Below are 13,672 nucleotides of genomic sequence, written 5' to 3'. Positions count from 1 at the left end.
TCCAAAATACAATAAGGACTTTGTGAGTGACTTTGCTGACTTCTTGGCTGAATTCATGCCAAAATATGATCGTGTTCTTATTGTTGGGGATTTTAATATTCACGTGTGTTGTCCTGATATGCCCATGGCGAAGGGCTTTTTAAACCTTATTGATTCGTTTAATCTGGTGCAATGTGTGACAGGTCCCACACATGAACGTGGACACACACTTGATCTGGTTTTGTCTCATGGTTTTTCTGTTTTTAACATAGAGATTTGTGATGCTGTGTTTTCTGACCACAGTCCTGTGATGTTTGAAGTTCCTCTTGCCTGTGCCTCAGTTAAACCTCGCGCTGCTGCTCAACGCCGTCGTGTTTTTAACTCCTCCACTGCTGAACACTTTTCAACAGTCTTTGACCAGATCTGTAAGATCCCGGATTTTTTATGCAGCCAGACTGAGGAACTGAGCTCATGGTTTTATTCTACCTGTCGGACTGCTTTGGACACTGTGGCTCCATTAAAAACCAGACGGCCTAAAACTAAATCTGAGCCCTGGCTGAACGACATAACCCGAGCTGTCAGGCACGACTGCCGTCGAGCTGAGCGCAAGTGGAAAAAGGATAAACTACAAGTGTCATTCCAGATGCTGAAGGACTGTTGGCGCCAATATCAAAGAACTGTAAAAGATGCCAAAAGAAAACACTTATCTGACATTATTTTGTCAAACTGTCACAACCCGCGTGTTTTATTTAAAACTATTGACTCTGTTCTTAATGCACCTTATACTGACTGTATTGAGCCCTCGTCCAGAAGCCTGTGAAAATTTTTTACACTTTTTTATTGAGGTGGTCTCCTCCACAAGGGCTCAAATCTCTCCTTGTGCTCATGACCTCTCAGTCTCTGTTTCCTGCTCTGCTGTCTTTGACAGGTTTGAGCCTGTGACTCTGTCCTTTTTAAAGGAGACTGTTGGTCATCTTAAGCCTGCAGGGTCTCCAAATGATGCTGTCCCTCCTCGACTTTTAAAAGAGGTGTTACCTACAGTTGGTCCTTTGGTTCTTGAGCTGGTAAACCATAGTCTGATGTCAGGTGTTGTCCCTAAAGATTTTAAACATGCAGTAGTCAAACCCCTGATTAAAAAAACCTGCTCTTGATCCTACGGTTCTTGCAAACTACAGGCCTATCTCCAAACTACCCTTTCTTTCCAAAATTCTGGAAAAGGTAGATTACAGCCAAATAATGGCCTTCCTGGAAAAGCAAAATGTTTTTAGAGGTTTTCCAATCTGGTTTTAAACCCTTTCATAGCACTGAATCAGCCCTTTTAAAAGTTTTTAATGACATATTTTTAGCGACTGATGCTGGGGACTGTGTTGTTCTTGTGCTTTTAGATTTGACAGCTGCGTTTGATACCGTGGATTATGCCATTTTATTCTCTCGTTTGGAGCACTGGGTGGGCATTAGGGGCACAGCACTGGAGTGGTTCAGGTTCTACTTGGCGGGGCAAACTTTTTGTGTCAGCCTTGGTGACTATGTGTCATCCTCCGCTCCCCTCTTGTGTGGTGTCCCACAGGGCTCAGTTCTAGGCCCCCTCCTCTTCTCTTTATATTTGCTTCCTCTTGGTTCTATACTGAGAAAACACGGCATTCCTTTCCACTTTTATGCTGATGACTGTCAGATCTATGTCCCTCTAAAGAAAAAAGGCAGATACCTTACACAGCCATTACTTCAGTGTCTCGATGACATTAAGGCTTGGATGTCTGTTAACTTTTTAAGATTCAATGATAAAAAGACAGAGGTGATGGTTTTTGGTAGCCCCACTGAGACCCCCAATGTGTATGTAGATTCCCTGGCATAGTATGTTAAGGCAACTGTCACAAACCTGGGGGTCAAAGTGGACTGTGATCTGAAGTTTGATAATCAAATTAATGCAGTGGTAAAATCTTGCTTCTTTCACCTCAGGCAGCTGCAAAAATAAAGCCAATTCTTTCACGGCAGCACTTTGAGACAGTGATCCACAGTGATCCATTACTGTAATGCACTTTATATATTAGTCATCTACAGAGGGTGCAAAATGCCGCAGCTCGTCTTTTAACTGGCACTCGAAAGTTTGAGCACATTTCCCTGTTTTAGCTTCACTTCACTGGCTGCCCATTTCTTTTAGGATTCATTTTAAAATTCTTTTATTTACTTTTAAAGCTCTCCATGGCCTAGCCCCATCTTATCTCTCTGAGCTGCTACAGCCTTATACACCCACCCGCTCTCTCAGGTCAGCTGATCAGCTGCTCCTGAAGATACCCAGGACTGGGCGTAAACTTAGAGGAGATCGTGCTTTTGCTGTAGCAGCAAACTGTGGAACGAGCTTCCTTTAGAGATCAGACAGGCCAGTTCTTTATCTGTTTTTAAGTCACTCTTGAAAACCCACCTTTTTACCCTGACCTTTGACACCACGTGAGATGTTGGTTTTTTATTTTTTATTTTAGTTGTTTTTAGGTGATTCAATGCTGTTTTATATTGTTTTTGTTTCAATATAGGGCTGTTTTCATTTTATGTGTTTTACTTATTTATTTTGCTGTTTTCTGTTATTCTATTGTTTTAACTTATTTTCTGTACAGCACTTTGTTCCTGTGCTGGGTATTTTAAAGTGCTTTATAAATAAAATTGGATTGGATTGGATTAATGGCTCTGAAATTGTGCCTGCGTATGAATGGAAATTTATACACAATTACACACACATCATGTTTTTAAGTAGTATGTGAGGCAGTAGAGTATGAGCTGTAGTACTGAGCTTATATTCACAATAACTGTAGACAAGTTAAATAATTCTTTAAATGCTTTAAATATCAAAAGAATAATTGTATCATCAGTACTTCTACCATCATTATATGCAAATAGCAGGAATGCACTCAAAATGTTCATTATTACTGAACAATCATTGGCAAAGGAATAACTGAACACTATTTATTTATTTTATTTATTTAAACTCTGGTCATGGCATTCAAATTAGTTAGTAATCGACTGTTTGTTAAATCACGTTTTGCTATTAGTAACAGATTTTTACTCTCATGAATACAATCTCCACAATCAAACATTTATAGAAATTGTATGAAGAACATAGTACCGTCAAGCCTTAAAGAATCTGATGGTGAACGGAAAATGAGTCAAGTCACACACGTTGTATAAATTCCTTCCTCTTCTTCTTGCCCTCCTCTTGCCAGTACCACTTGTATGAAATCACATTTATATAAGTATCATATAAGATATATTTGATGGGCATCCCAGAAAGTTGATTCTGTTCATCTGGACGTCCTGGGTTATTGACTCAGTTTTTGAGTTTGTTTTGAACTTGTGATTAATTTCCTTGGAATTAAGAGATAATTTATGTGCTTCCTGAGTATCTTGCTTTCTAGTGCCTCTGAGTTTGGTATTTATAATTCTTGATTTCTTGTTTTGTTATGTTGGTTCCCCTTCCATGTCTAGTCTGCCCTAGTTGTGTCTCTGTGTTTGGTCTTCATCTTCAAAGTAATAAGCCCTTGTAGTCACAGGACGCTGCTGTTGCTAGTACCAGCCGTGGAAAAGTACAGGGGGACGGATTAGTGATGGGTAGATGACGCCTGGTGGAGTCACAGTATCAACATTGTGTTGATACTGTGTTGGTGTTTGGCTCAATGGCGCCATCTGCAGGATTAAAAAAAAACATTGATGCAATCTTAATAAAGAATGTGGAGAAAATGAACTTCAATCTGACTACTGGACATCAAATGAGTGATGAATGGTCCTGTTTAAATAACCAGCTAATGATGAAGTGCCAAATGAATAAAAGAAAAGTGGCTATTTTTGTTCATTTCAATTTTTTGCACATCAGGTCATCCTGCATATTAAGCTCATAGCTCTTTTGCACACATCTCTGTTTCACACTTCAATATTGTCTTCTTTTTTGTCTTCATTTATTTATTTGTACTATTTGTATTTTATGTTCTATTTCTATTGTATATTAATTGGCATATGTGTGTGGACAGCAAAGAAAGAATTTCGTTGCACAGAGAAATGCCTTTTTTTCTTTGGACACCTGACAATAAACACTTAGAATCTTAAAGCAAAACTCAGGGAAGCAGAGGCATATGAAAAGTAAGTAAAACAAGATGTCCATAACTGAGGCTCTAGAAACTGCCAAACAAAGACAGCTCTGGGAACTATAGTAGTAATATACCACAGAAGCAGAGGCCAAGAAAATAAATGGCCTGATCCAAAGATCCATTCAGTGTGTACACTCAGCTACAAGGGGAACATGTCACAAGGGCAGATCAGAGGGAATAACAATCAGGATGCAAGATACCTCCAGAACATAAGACAGGTGTTGAGAGCAGTGGGAATAAAATCCAACAGTTCAAGCCTGTACCCTTTCAGTTTATCACCCAGGTTAAACTGATTACCATCACAGATCTGACTTAAAAACAAAACAAAACCAAAAAATCTGCCCACAGTTAGTGGTTAGCACTATGGCCTCACAGCAAGAATTTTTGGGGTTTACGTTGTTTAAATCCACCAGCTGGCCACGTGTCTGCGTGGGTTCTCTCTGGGTACTCCTGCTTAATCCAAACGTCCAAAGAAATGTCTGTCTCTTTTTATATATATATATATATATATATATATATATATAATATTTAAAAAAATATATTTTTTTAACGGCCAGCCTTTGTTTTACTTGAGTTTCAGTTCACAATTAAAGCTTTTTGTTGTGAAAGATTTAGCCGTCCTTGTATAATAGGAACCGTTTTATACACGGTAGGTGGCAGTGATGCGCCAGATCAGAAAAAAAAAACACCACGAAAAAGAAGTTCAAAGTTCACCAGGAAGTCATCCTCGTGTTTTTGTGGTGTAGTTACGGCATTGAGACAGGTGCGCACACACCAGAAAGTGGTTAAAACACCTTTTTCGGAGAAGTCATCTCATTGAACAGGTGAGTAAATATTGATGGAGAGTCGGTGGTGGTAATGTGCTGTCGCCATCGTCACCGTTACAAACGTATGATTTTAGCTGCTGTTAGCTTCAGTGTTTGCGCTAAAATGCGTGAAATTTCCGAGCTGGTTTCTGCCCAGTACGTTTATTTCGGAACAGCGCAGCGCCACCGTGTAAACACTGAATGTTGTAGCAGCTATTTTAGATTCAGTGTGCGTGTAGTATCGTTAATAATCTGCGTGGTTAGGTAAACACGTGACTTCACAACGCTAGCCGGCTAATGACTAGCTCCGTATGCTAACCTCCTAGCTAACATCCATATACAGAGGGTCATTATAAATAGTGACGTCATCACGTGTCTGAAAAGTAAATGTATAAACATTACACGTGGTTTTCTTTTTTTTTTTAATATACATTTTATGGTTATCACATAAAACAACGGTGAATGTTTGTACGTGAATACGTCGTTTTTTCACTTAATCTTGCATTTAAAATTTAGATTTTAAGGGCTAATTTTAATGGTATCGTTAAGAAGCATCAGAAAGGGCAAACAAAATAAAACATTTGTTAACAAATTAGACTTAACCAACTCCAGAGAACCAACTTTCTTTTAAATAAAATGTTTACGGCTAAACATCTCTACATTGAGACGCCTGTGATTTTTTTTTTTTTGTGCTATATGCTGAAAGTAAACATACTTGAATCCCCAGGTCCCCATGGCCTCATACACTTGCATCAGCTGCCGAGTAGCTTTCGCAGATGGCGAGGTGCAGCGTGCACACTATAAAACCGACTGGCATCGGTACAACTTGAAGCGGAAGGTGGCCGATATGCCCCCCGTCACTGCTGAAAACTTCCAGGAACGTGTCCTGGCTCAGAGGGCCGCTGCTGACCAGCAGCTGACCGATGCATCAGCCACTGAGTACTGCGCCATCTGCAACAAGAAGTTCTCCAGCGCCAATGCTTACCAGAACCACCTGCAGTCCCACAAACACCAACAGGCCGAAAAGCAGACCCTGCTCGCTGCCCAGAGGAGAGTGGAGAAGATGAATGAGAAGAACCTGGAGAAGGGGCTTAGTGATGAAAAGGTGGATAATGACGCAAGGAATAAGGCCCTGCAACAGGCGCTGAAAGAACAGCAGAGATCGAGCCCTGCCAAGCAAGACCATGCACAGACCTCACAAGGAGCAACAAAGCAGAGGACTGAGAAGCTGGAAAAACCTCCCAGGATGATGTGGCTGGAGGAGCAAGCCAAGAGGCGAGAAAGAGAAGAAGGTGGCACAGCTGGTGAAGGTGAGCAGATTAAATGCAATAAAAAGCATTTCTCAACTGTCTGAATGTCCTGCCGCACCCACAGAACATTATAAACTGAACGTTGACATCAACACTTGCACTAAATTTAGAGGGGAAAAAGCAGTGAAAATGTCATGTTGTCTTAGTTTGAATGTATTTCCATAAAAATGTTGCAGAAGACTGGGAGGATGTAGATGAAGATGATGAGGGCGATGATGGTGATGAGATGGAGGCAGATGATGAAGAGGAGGTGATGGATCAGGAGGAAGGAGAGTCCACCGCTCTGTCTGACACCCAACCTCCCGCTCTACCCGGCTCCATCCCCGTCACTGACTGCTTGTTCTGTTCCCACCACTCCAAGTCCCTCATGAAGAACGTCACACACATGACCAAAGTCCACAGTTTCTTCATCCCTGATGTGGAGTTCCTCGTAGATCTGAAGGGCCTCATCCGTTACCTGGGTGAGTTTTGACTGTAAAATTGCAGCAGCAAGGCTTGTATTAATATAATGGTGTAGTTACAGAAAGATGTGGTCGGGATTATCACATACATAAAATATAAAACATGAATGTTTTTTTCTTTTATGCTCTAACAATTTTTATTTATTTGTTTTACAGGAGAAAAAGTCGGTGCTGGGAACGTGTGCTTATGGTGTAACGAAAAGGGGCGTTCATTTTACTCATCAGAAGCAGTACAGAGTCACATGTTAGACAAAAGCCACTGTAAGCTCTTCACAGATGGCGATGCCGCCCTGGAGTTTGCAGACTTCTATGACTTCAGGTAATAAAGACATTTAACCAGAGCCTCTCTTTAATGTTTAGCAATTAGGGGTCCTTTTTTGTTTAGTGGGAATGGATATAATGCATCTTGCTTCGTTAAACCCATCAAAGGCTCATTGATTTTCACTTTTCTTTTGCCAACAGGAATAGTTACCCTGACAGAAAAGAGGGGGAGGATGCTGAAATGGATGATGAAGAGTTGGCTGATGACAAGAACCTGGAATATGACGACGAGACGATGGCGCTGACGCTCCCTTCAGGTGACTTGACATGAGATTAGTTTTTATAATTGGAGATCCTGGTCAAGTCTTAAATGTATGTAAAGAGATTATATGAATACTTGCTCTATAAGCCATAACTCTAAACTTTTCATAGCTAACATAAAAATCGGCACCGATTTGGTTTTTAGTTGGTAATGGGTCACATTAGGGCTGCTCAATTAATCGAATTTTAATCACGATTACGATCTGGGCTTTCAACGATCATTAAAAATGACTGAGCCGATTATTAGCCCCTCCCTCGTGCTTTACTCTCGCGCTGCTCCGTGTGGCAAGTCGAGCGCACCTCTCTGCATTTCGAACACGTGTCACAACAATTAAGAGGACCCGAGGGAAGCTCGGAAAGCTAAGCAGAAGTTATTTGGAGAGGAGAGTGACTGCTCTTGGTTGAAAAGAGGTAAAAAAACTTCAGTGGTGTGGAAACATTATGGGTTCATGAGTCAGACGTGGATCAAGTAGACACAGTGTGTAAACTTTGCTACAGTGTCGTAGCTGCACCACAGAGCAACACTGCAAAGTTCACTAAACATAGATGTTTACATTTTTCATTTATTTCTTATATTGCAAACATATTGCAAACACTGTTTCTTATATTGCAAACAGTGTGCAAATACTGTTATCAGTATTTGCACACTGTTTCATATTATTTTTTGACAATCTTTAAAGTCATTATTCAACATTGTTACTGTTAAATAAATATCCTCAAATAATCGAGATCTCAATTTCAGTGAAAATAATCGTGATTATCATTTTTGCTATAATCGAGCAGCCCTACGTCACATAGATTCAGACCGCAATGCTGATTGTCCAAATTTAGATATATGCTGTGGTGTATTAACAACAACAACCATTCACCTGTAAAATAATCACATATAAACAATAATTAATATTTGTAGTCCTTTTGGTCAGGAATGTTGAAATAAATTAATTTACAAGATTCCACCATTGATTTTTTTTTTTTTTGATAGTTTGCTCCGTCTGAAGAATGAAAGTTACTTTCAGTTAACAAGCTGTTGGAATTTGAGGATTTTAGTAAGAGAAGAACATGAGAAAGATGTGATAAATTGAGATGATTCCAAAAATAAGGAATTATTCTACACATTCTGTAGTTTTTAGTCCTATGAAAATATAACCTGTTCAGACTAACTGCATCAGCTCATAATATCAATAATTTTATAATCACCCCTGTCTGAAATGCTGTGTACAATCTAAATTTACACATTTGGAACCTATTAAAAACAACAGGCAACATCTTAATGGGTTTAGTAAATTTGGAAAATAATATATGTAAGTATGTATTAACTTTGCCATTTTTGTTGGGTTTTTTTGGATAGTAAAAATATTAAATAACTATTACTAAAATCAATGAAAGGGTGAGCCACCAGCAGTACATTTGGATAACTGCTTACTCACTGCTGGTCTCTTCTATTTCCTGTTGATCTTATCTTAAGAAGAAAAATAATTAGCACTTTATCGTTGTCTGATTTGCCTTGTCCGACTGGAAAAACATGGCAGAATTGATTGCTGCTGCAGAACTGCTGAGCAAGTCTTTCTCTAGATTTCTCTGTTGTAACAGAATCCATGTCTTTGCTGTGTTTCTTCAGGTGCTAAGATTGGCCACCGCTCTCTTATGAGGTACTACAAACAGCGGTTCGGAGCCCAGCGAGCGGTGGTTCTGACCCACAATAAGAACGCCGTTGGCAGAGTGCTCCGGCAGTACAAATCCCTCGGCTGGGGAGGAGATACAGGTAAGAGTCAGTAAACGCTCGTCAAAAAGCAGGATTTCATTTAGTTAGTACGCTTTGTCGCAGCTTAATTTATGAATCACTTTTATGACTTTGTGACAGTACAGCCGGTTTGTTCAGCAATGAGTTGTCGACCCTGTTTCCAGGTCAAAGCCTTTACTGTGTTAGCTTAGGCTTGTGACTCCTCCACATGCTGCGTAGACTGTGTGCGCCGTTCAGCAGTCATTCTACCCTTGGAGACCATTACTGTTAGCACTATTCTTTTGTAGCAAGCTGAGCTACAAGATGATGAAGATGATGGTTAATCAATGATGTTACTATGTCTTAAAAATGCAATAGAAGAAAATAATGATTCTAAGTATTAAGAGGTTTAGAAAAAGATGTGGCTGTGGAAAGGTTTTTAATAAGAAACATGATTTTCTATAGCGCAGAGCTGAATTTCCTCTGTTTATCCAATCATCTTTGAGGATCTTAGTCCAGATCATTATTCATTGTTGTATCGTTATGCTACAGCCTGCAGCATTATGATTTTCAGTTATTAATCCTTCCTCAATTCTTGTAAATAATACCCAGGAACTCCTGGCAGCTTCATTATTCAGCTGCTGTTGGTGATAAAGGTCAATAATAATAATTCCATTTATATAGCCTGATTTAAAAACAGAAAGTCAAACAACACACAGCTATACAATAGAATACAATACAATTTTATATAGCACATTAAAAACTAGAGTGCTTCACAGAACCAAGAGCAATAACAGATACAAATACAATTAAAGCTGCAAGCAGCGTTACGAGGGCCCTCGCATCTCGGCGCAACGAGTCACGCCCAACACCTACAACCAGCACGTCCGATCTGATGTCACATTGATGGAATTCATGCATTTAACCACCAGCTAAAATTTCAAAAATTCATGCAAAAGAAAAATTCATGCAAAGATTCCCCCCTTAAAACACAAATGGCGATGGACCGAGGAGGTGCCCAGTGGTTGTTACACAATCTAATATTTTGTTGGACCACCTTTAGCAATGCTGCAGACAGGCAGGCACACGGCCCCTACCCCCACTAACAGCTGAAGTAGTTGATGTTCACAACACTGAGCAACACTTTCCAAATGTATATGTATAGTTCTTATCCCAGTTGTAGTGGTTTCATTTTTTTCTTAATTGTTTTCTTTGTTTGATGCAGACTATTAGTTTGAACCTTCTGAAACAGAATAATCTCTTTCCCACAATCATGGAATATGTCGTCCAACATGTTTTGGGTTTTTTTTTGTTTGTTTGTTTTTAACCCTCCTGTTATGTTGCGGGTCAGATTGACCCAGAACAGAAGAGATGTCACACGTCATCTGCATCACTACAGAAAACCTAAAAATTATAAAAGAAAATTGTAAAATAATCAATGCCAGTGTTTCTGACACTTTTGGATGAGTCAATTTGCTCCGGGTCAAATTAACCCAGGAGCATAATTGGTGTTCCTGGAAACCAACATAACAGGAGGGTTAAATGCGAAGCATCAGTTAGGATTGAAACATATTAGTCACTGTTAATTATGTGGTTCTTACTTATTTACTAAGTTAAATCAATTTGTAAACAGATTTGGTAGCTTTGCTTTGTTTGGCTGTCTTCTGTGGAACAAACTAGACTATTATGCACAGATAGGACCAACAACAGTGCTAGCTGTTTGAAGTTAAGCCACACATGCACAAATGATTAACTACCATTATTTCAGTCATATAACATTTATATTAATGTATAAAATGTCAACCTTTTTTGGAGTGGTAAAAAACACTTTTGCTCAATATTTGCAGGGACATATTGAACAATTATTTAGCATCGAGACTAGGGATGCACCGATACTGGTATCGGGTATCGGGGCCGATACTGTAAAATGTGTGTGTACTCATACTCGTAAAAGTTAACCGATACTAACTTATTTCATTAATCAGAGGGTGGCTTGTCATTTTTGTTGTAGTTTTTTAGATTGGCCACTAGGGGGACATCCCACGCTAAACAGGCACAGGGTTAGACGAGTGAGACTGGCAGCTCCAGATAAAAAAAAAAAAAAAAGAAAGAAAGAAACTGGAGGCTGCTGTAGCTAGGCTAAACAAAATGTCAGCAGTGTGGACCAGAACAGCCAACTTTAACTCAGGTTTTGGAAAAGCGATGAAAAATGTCAAGAGAAAATCCACGGGCAGTTTAAATAACAGAGGCTCTGACTCATTTTATCGCTCTGGATGACCAGCCAATGCCAGTCGTGGAAAACATAGGATTCTTCTCAGCATACTCGAGCTGCGATATGAAATTCCCAGCCGCCCACACATCAGGGAGATAATGGTGCCAAAACTTTCTAAAGAGGTAAAGACAAGCAGTGTGTGCGCGATGTCAGTCCTCGGTTTAACGGCACAGTGGACTGATGATCCACGGGCAGATGAGGAGTTCGTTCGTAAATGCCAAATACTTTCGTTATTTTTTTGTTTGTTTACATTATGGACACTCTGCAATAATTTAAGTTTATTTTATTCTCAAACCTAATTTGTATTTATTTTATTCCAAACAGAAGTGTTTATTTATTATTCTGAAAGCTCGAGACAGTGCCAATAGTTCAGTGATATTTTGTTAAATTACAATGTGGAGACTCTGCAATAATTTAACAAAAGCGATTTTTTTATTAAGATATTATTTATTATCGGCAGAGAATAAAATAAAACCTGTCTTCCAATTCATTGCGTGTGTGTGTGTGTGTGTGTGTGTGTGGTAGAAGTATCGGTTTTTGTACTCTGTATCGGCAAGTACTCAGATCCAAGTATCGGCATTGTATCGGTTTGAAAAAATTGGTATCGTTGCATCCCTAATCGAGACTCATTTTGGTAAATTTCTAAGGAGTTCCAGCATTGTTTGATAGCTTTAGATGTCTTTGGCTTTGCATGTTTCTCCTCTCTTTGCTGCACACTTTAGTGGTCCTGCTCCATGCAGCTCATCGCAGACTGTCCCCATTTGGGCTGTTAAATAATGGCAACAATTTTTAGCTTTATTACTGTGGCCAGAAGGCGAACGTGTTACATTTGACTTGCAAATAACAATGAAAATGTATATTTTAAGACAAAAAAATGGTCACAAGAATCACTGATGACAAAATGTTAGCTTTACTGTTTTAATTTAAATTTGTGCCATTTGCTGCTGTCTGTAGTCGATGTGACACCTTGTGCTCATTGTTTATCAAATTTTAACTGTGAGAAAACCGCTGCGATTTGATATTCTGACACACTGCTCACAACTATGTTACTAACTCCCTCATCTTTCTGTCTCGTAGGTAACAGTGCCCTCAATCAGAAACAGAAAGACATGCAGTATGTACAGATGATGAAGTCCAAGTGGATGCTGAAGATGGGCATAAGCCACAACACCATCAAGCAGAAGCACTTCAGAGCCCAAGTTATGTTCTAAACTCGGACTGAATAACAGGACGGAGCTAAATGAGAAATGGACTGGCGAGCTCTGAAGTTTAACATCTTCACTAACTCCAAGAAATCAGGCAGATGTCCTTGAACAGTGGTAGGAACAGAAATCGGGCTCGTCAAACGCACAGACTGTGTGAAAAGGATGGATGTGGCCATTGTGTCACTCACTGGTTTGTGAAGTCTTGTTTTTAAGCCTCAAACACAGAAAATTGTCAGTCACACTTTTAAGCGAGATGTCATAAGTAATGTGTGGATTAGACCAGGAAACCAAATGGTTATACTCTGGATCCTTATTTATCACAGGGTAGCCAAGACCTCAAATTATTTTCTTCTTCATCAACTATTTTACTCTAAATACGACCGAGATTCCCAAAATTTAAAATGTTGTGTTAAATATGAGTTGAAACCAGTGAATGTTCATCAGAAAAGGTAATAGATAAAGTGAAAAAATGCAGGTTTCAAGCATTTCTCCATTGGATGCACTCATCTTTTGTGTACAGCCTATACTGAAAACCTGATTACAGTCATTCTTTGTTGCGTTTAAAGTAATGCACTGATGAGTCTTTGATGTGGTAAATCTTTATCTTTGATCTTTGATAAAGCTTCTTGAATTTTTTTAGAGCCTTACCTTTGTAAAAAAAAAATCATCTGTCATCTCTCAAATGCTGCTGTACAAAGTGCAGGTTCTCTGTAAATCTCCTTGAAATCGCGATAGAGATCCTGGAAGCTCTTATCGACTTCATTTTGAAAACAGCCTGTTTGAAAACAGATCAAGGACACGAATCACACTTATGAGTTCTTTTTGAAATTACATAAATCCTGTAAAAGCTACATTACATAAATGATAAGAAACTGTTTTAATACTTTACAAAAAACTTATTTAACTGATAGGATTTCATCTTTATCGTTCAACATGATTGGAACCAATTCAACTAAATAAATGTTTGATATTTACCGCATACATCACAGTCTTCCTGATGCAATGTTTCCTTACTTTTTATATTTTGTGTTTAAATAGAAAAAAAAACTGAATCTTTAAAATCAGCATTGTTTTGTTTGTGCTTAAATCAATCAACTCCTCATCATTTTAGCAATGTGACGATTGCTTTGCTTCCAACTAGATGAAACAGGCCCTTCATATGAGACATACAGTCAGGTGTAGGGATGGGTATTGTTTAGGTTTTATC

At 39.1% G+C, this 13,672-nt stretch overlaps 2 protein-coding genes across 2 annotated transcripts in view; both read left to right on the top strand.

Moving 5' to 3' along the window:
- Positions 1 to 4,789: 4,789 nt before the first annotated feature.
- On the top strand, positions 4,790 to 13,444 carry znf622 (zinc finger protein 622). The gene is made up of 7 exons (XM_085140838.1): positions 4,790 to 4,933; positions 5,643 to 6,225; positions 6,402 to 6,686; positions 6,843 to 7,005; positions 7,149 to 7,264; positions 8,887 to 9,030; positions 12,338 to 13,444. The coding sequence occupies exons 2-7, from the start codon at positions 5,649 to 5,651 to the stop codon at positions 12,469 to 12,471; spliced, it is 1,419 nt and encodes a 472-aa protein (XP_084996964.1). The 5' UTR covers positions 4,790 to 4,933; positions 5,643 to 5,648; the 3' UTR covers positions 12,472 to 13,444.
- An 86-nt stretch (positions 13,445 to 13,530) lies between these two features.
- Positions 13,531 to 13,672, top strand: part of marchf11 (membrane-associated ring finger (C3HC4) 11) — a 37,306-nt gene continuing 37,164 nt past the window's right edge. The window contains 1 exon segment of the mRNA XM_085140912.1: positions 13,531 to 13,641. The gene's annotated coding sequence lies outside the window, so the exon portion shown is untranslated.

This window comes from Neolamprologus multifasciatus, chromosome 18, assembly GCF_963576455.1.
Source record: "Neolamprologus multifasciatus chromosome 18, fNeoMul1.2, whole genome shotgun sequence".
Classification (NCBI taxonomy): Eukaryota; Metazoa; Chordata; class Actinopteri; order Cichliformes; family Cichlidae; genus Neolamprologus; species Neolamprologus multifasciatus.
Note: the sequence above shows the minus strand (reverse complement) of the source record. Positions and strands in the feature narration are given on the sequence as shown.

Coding starts and splice junctions, on each gene's coding strand:
- znf622 (XM_085140838.1), top strand. CDS start 5,649: ATGGCCTCATACACTTGCATCAGCTGCCGAGTAGCTTTCGCAGATGGC. Junction 7,265..8,886: donor GGCGCTGACGCTCCCTTCAG/GTGACTTGACAT, acceptor GTGTTTCTTCAG/GTGCTAAGATTGGCCACCGC. Junction 9,031..12,337: donor CGGCTGGGGAGGAGATACAG/GTAAGAGTCAGT, acceptor TCTGTCTCGTAG/GTAACAGTGCCCTCAATCAG.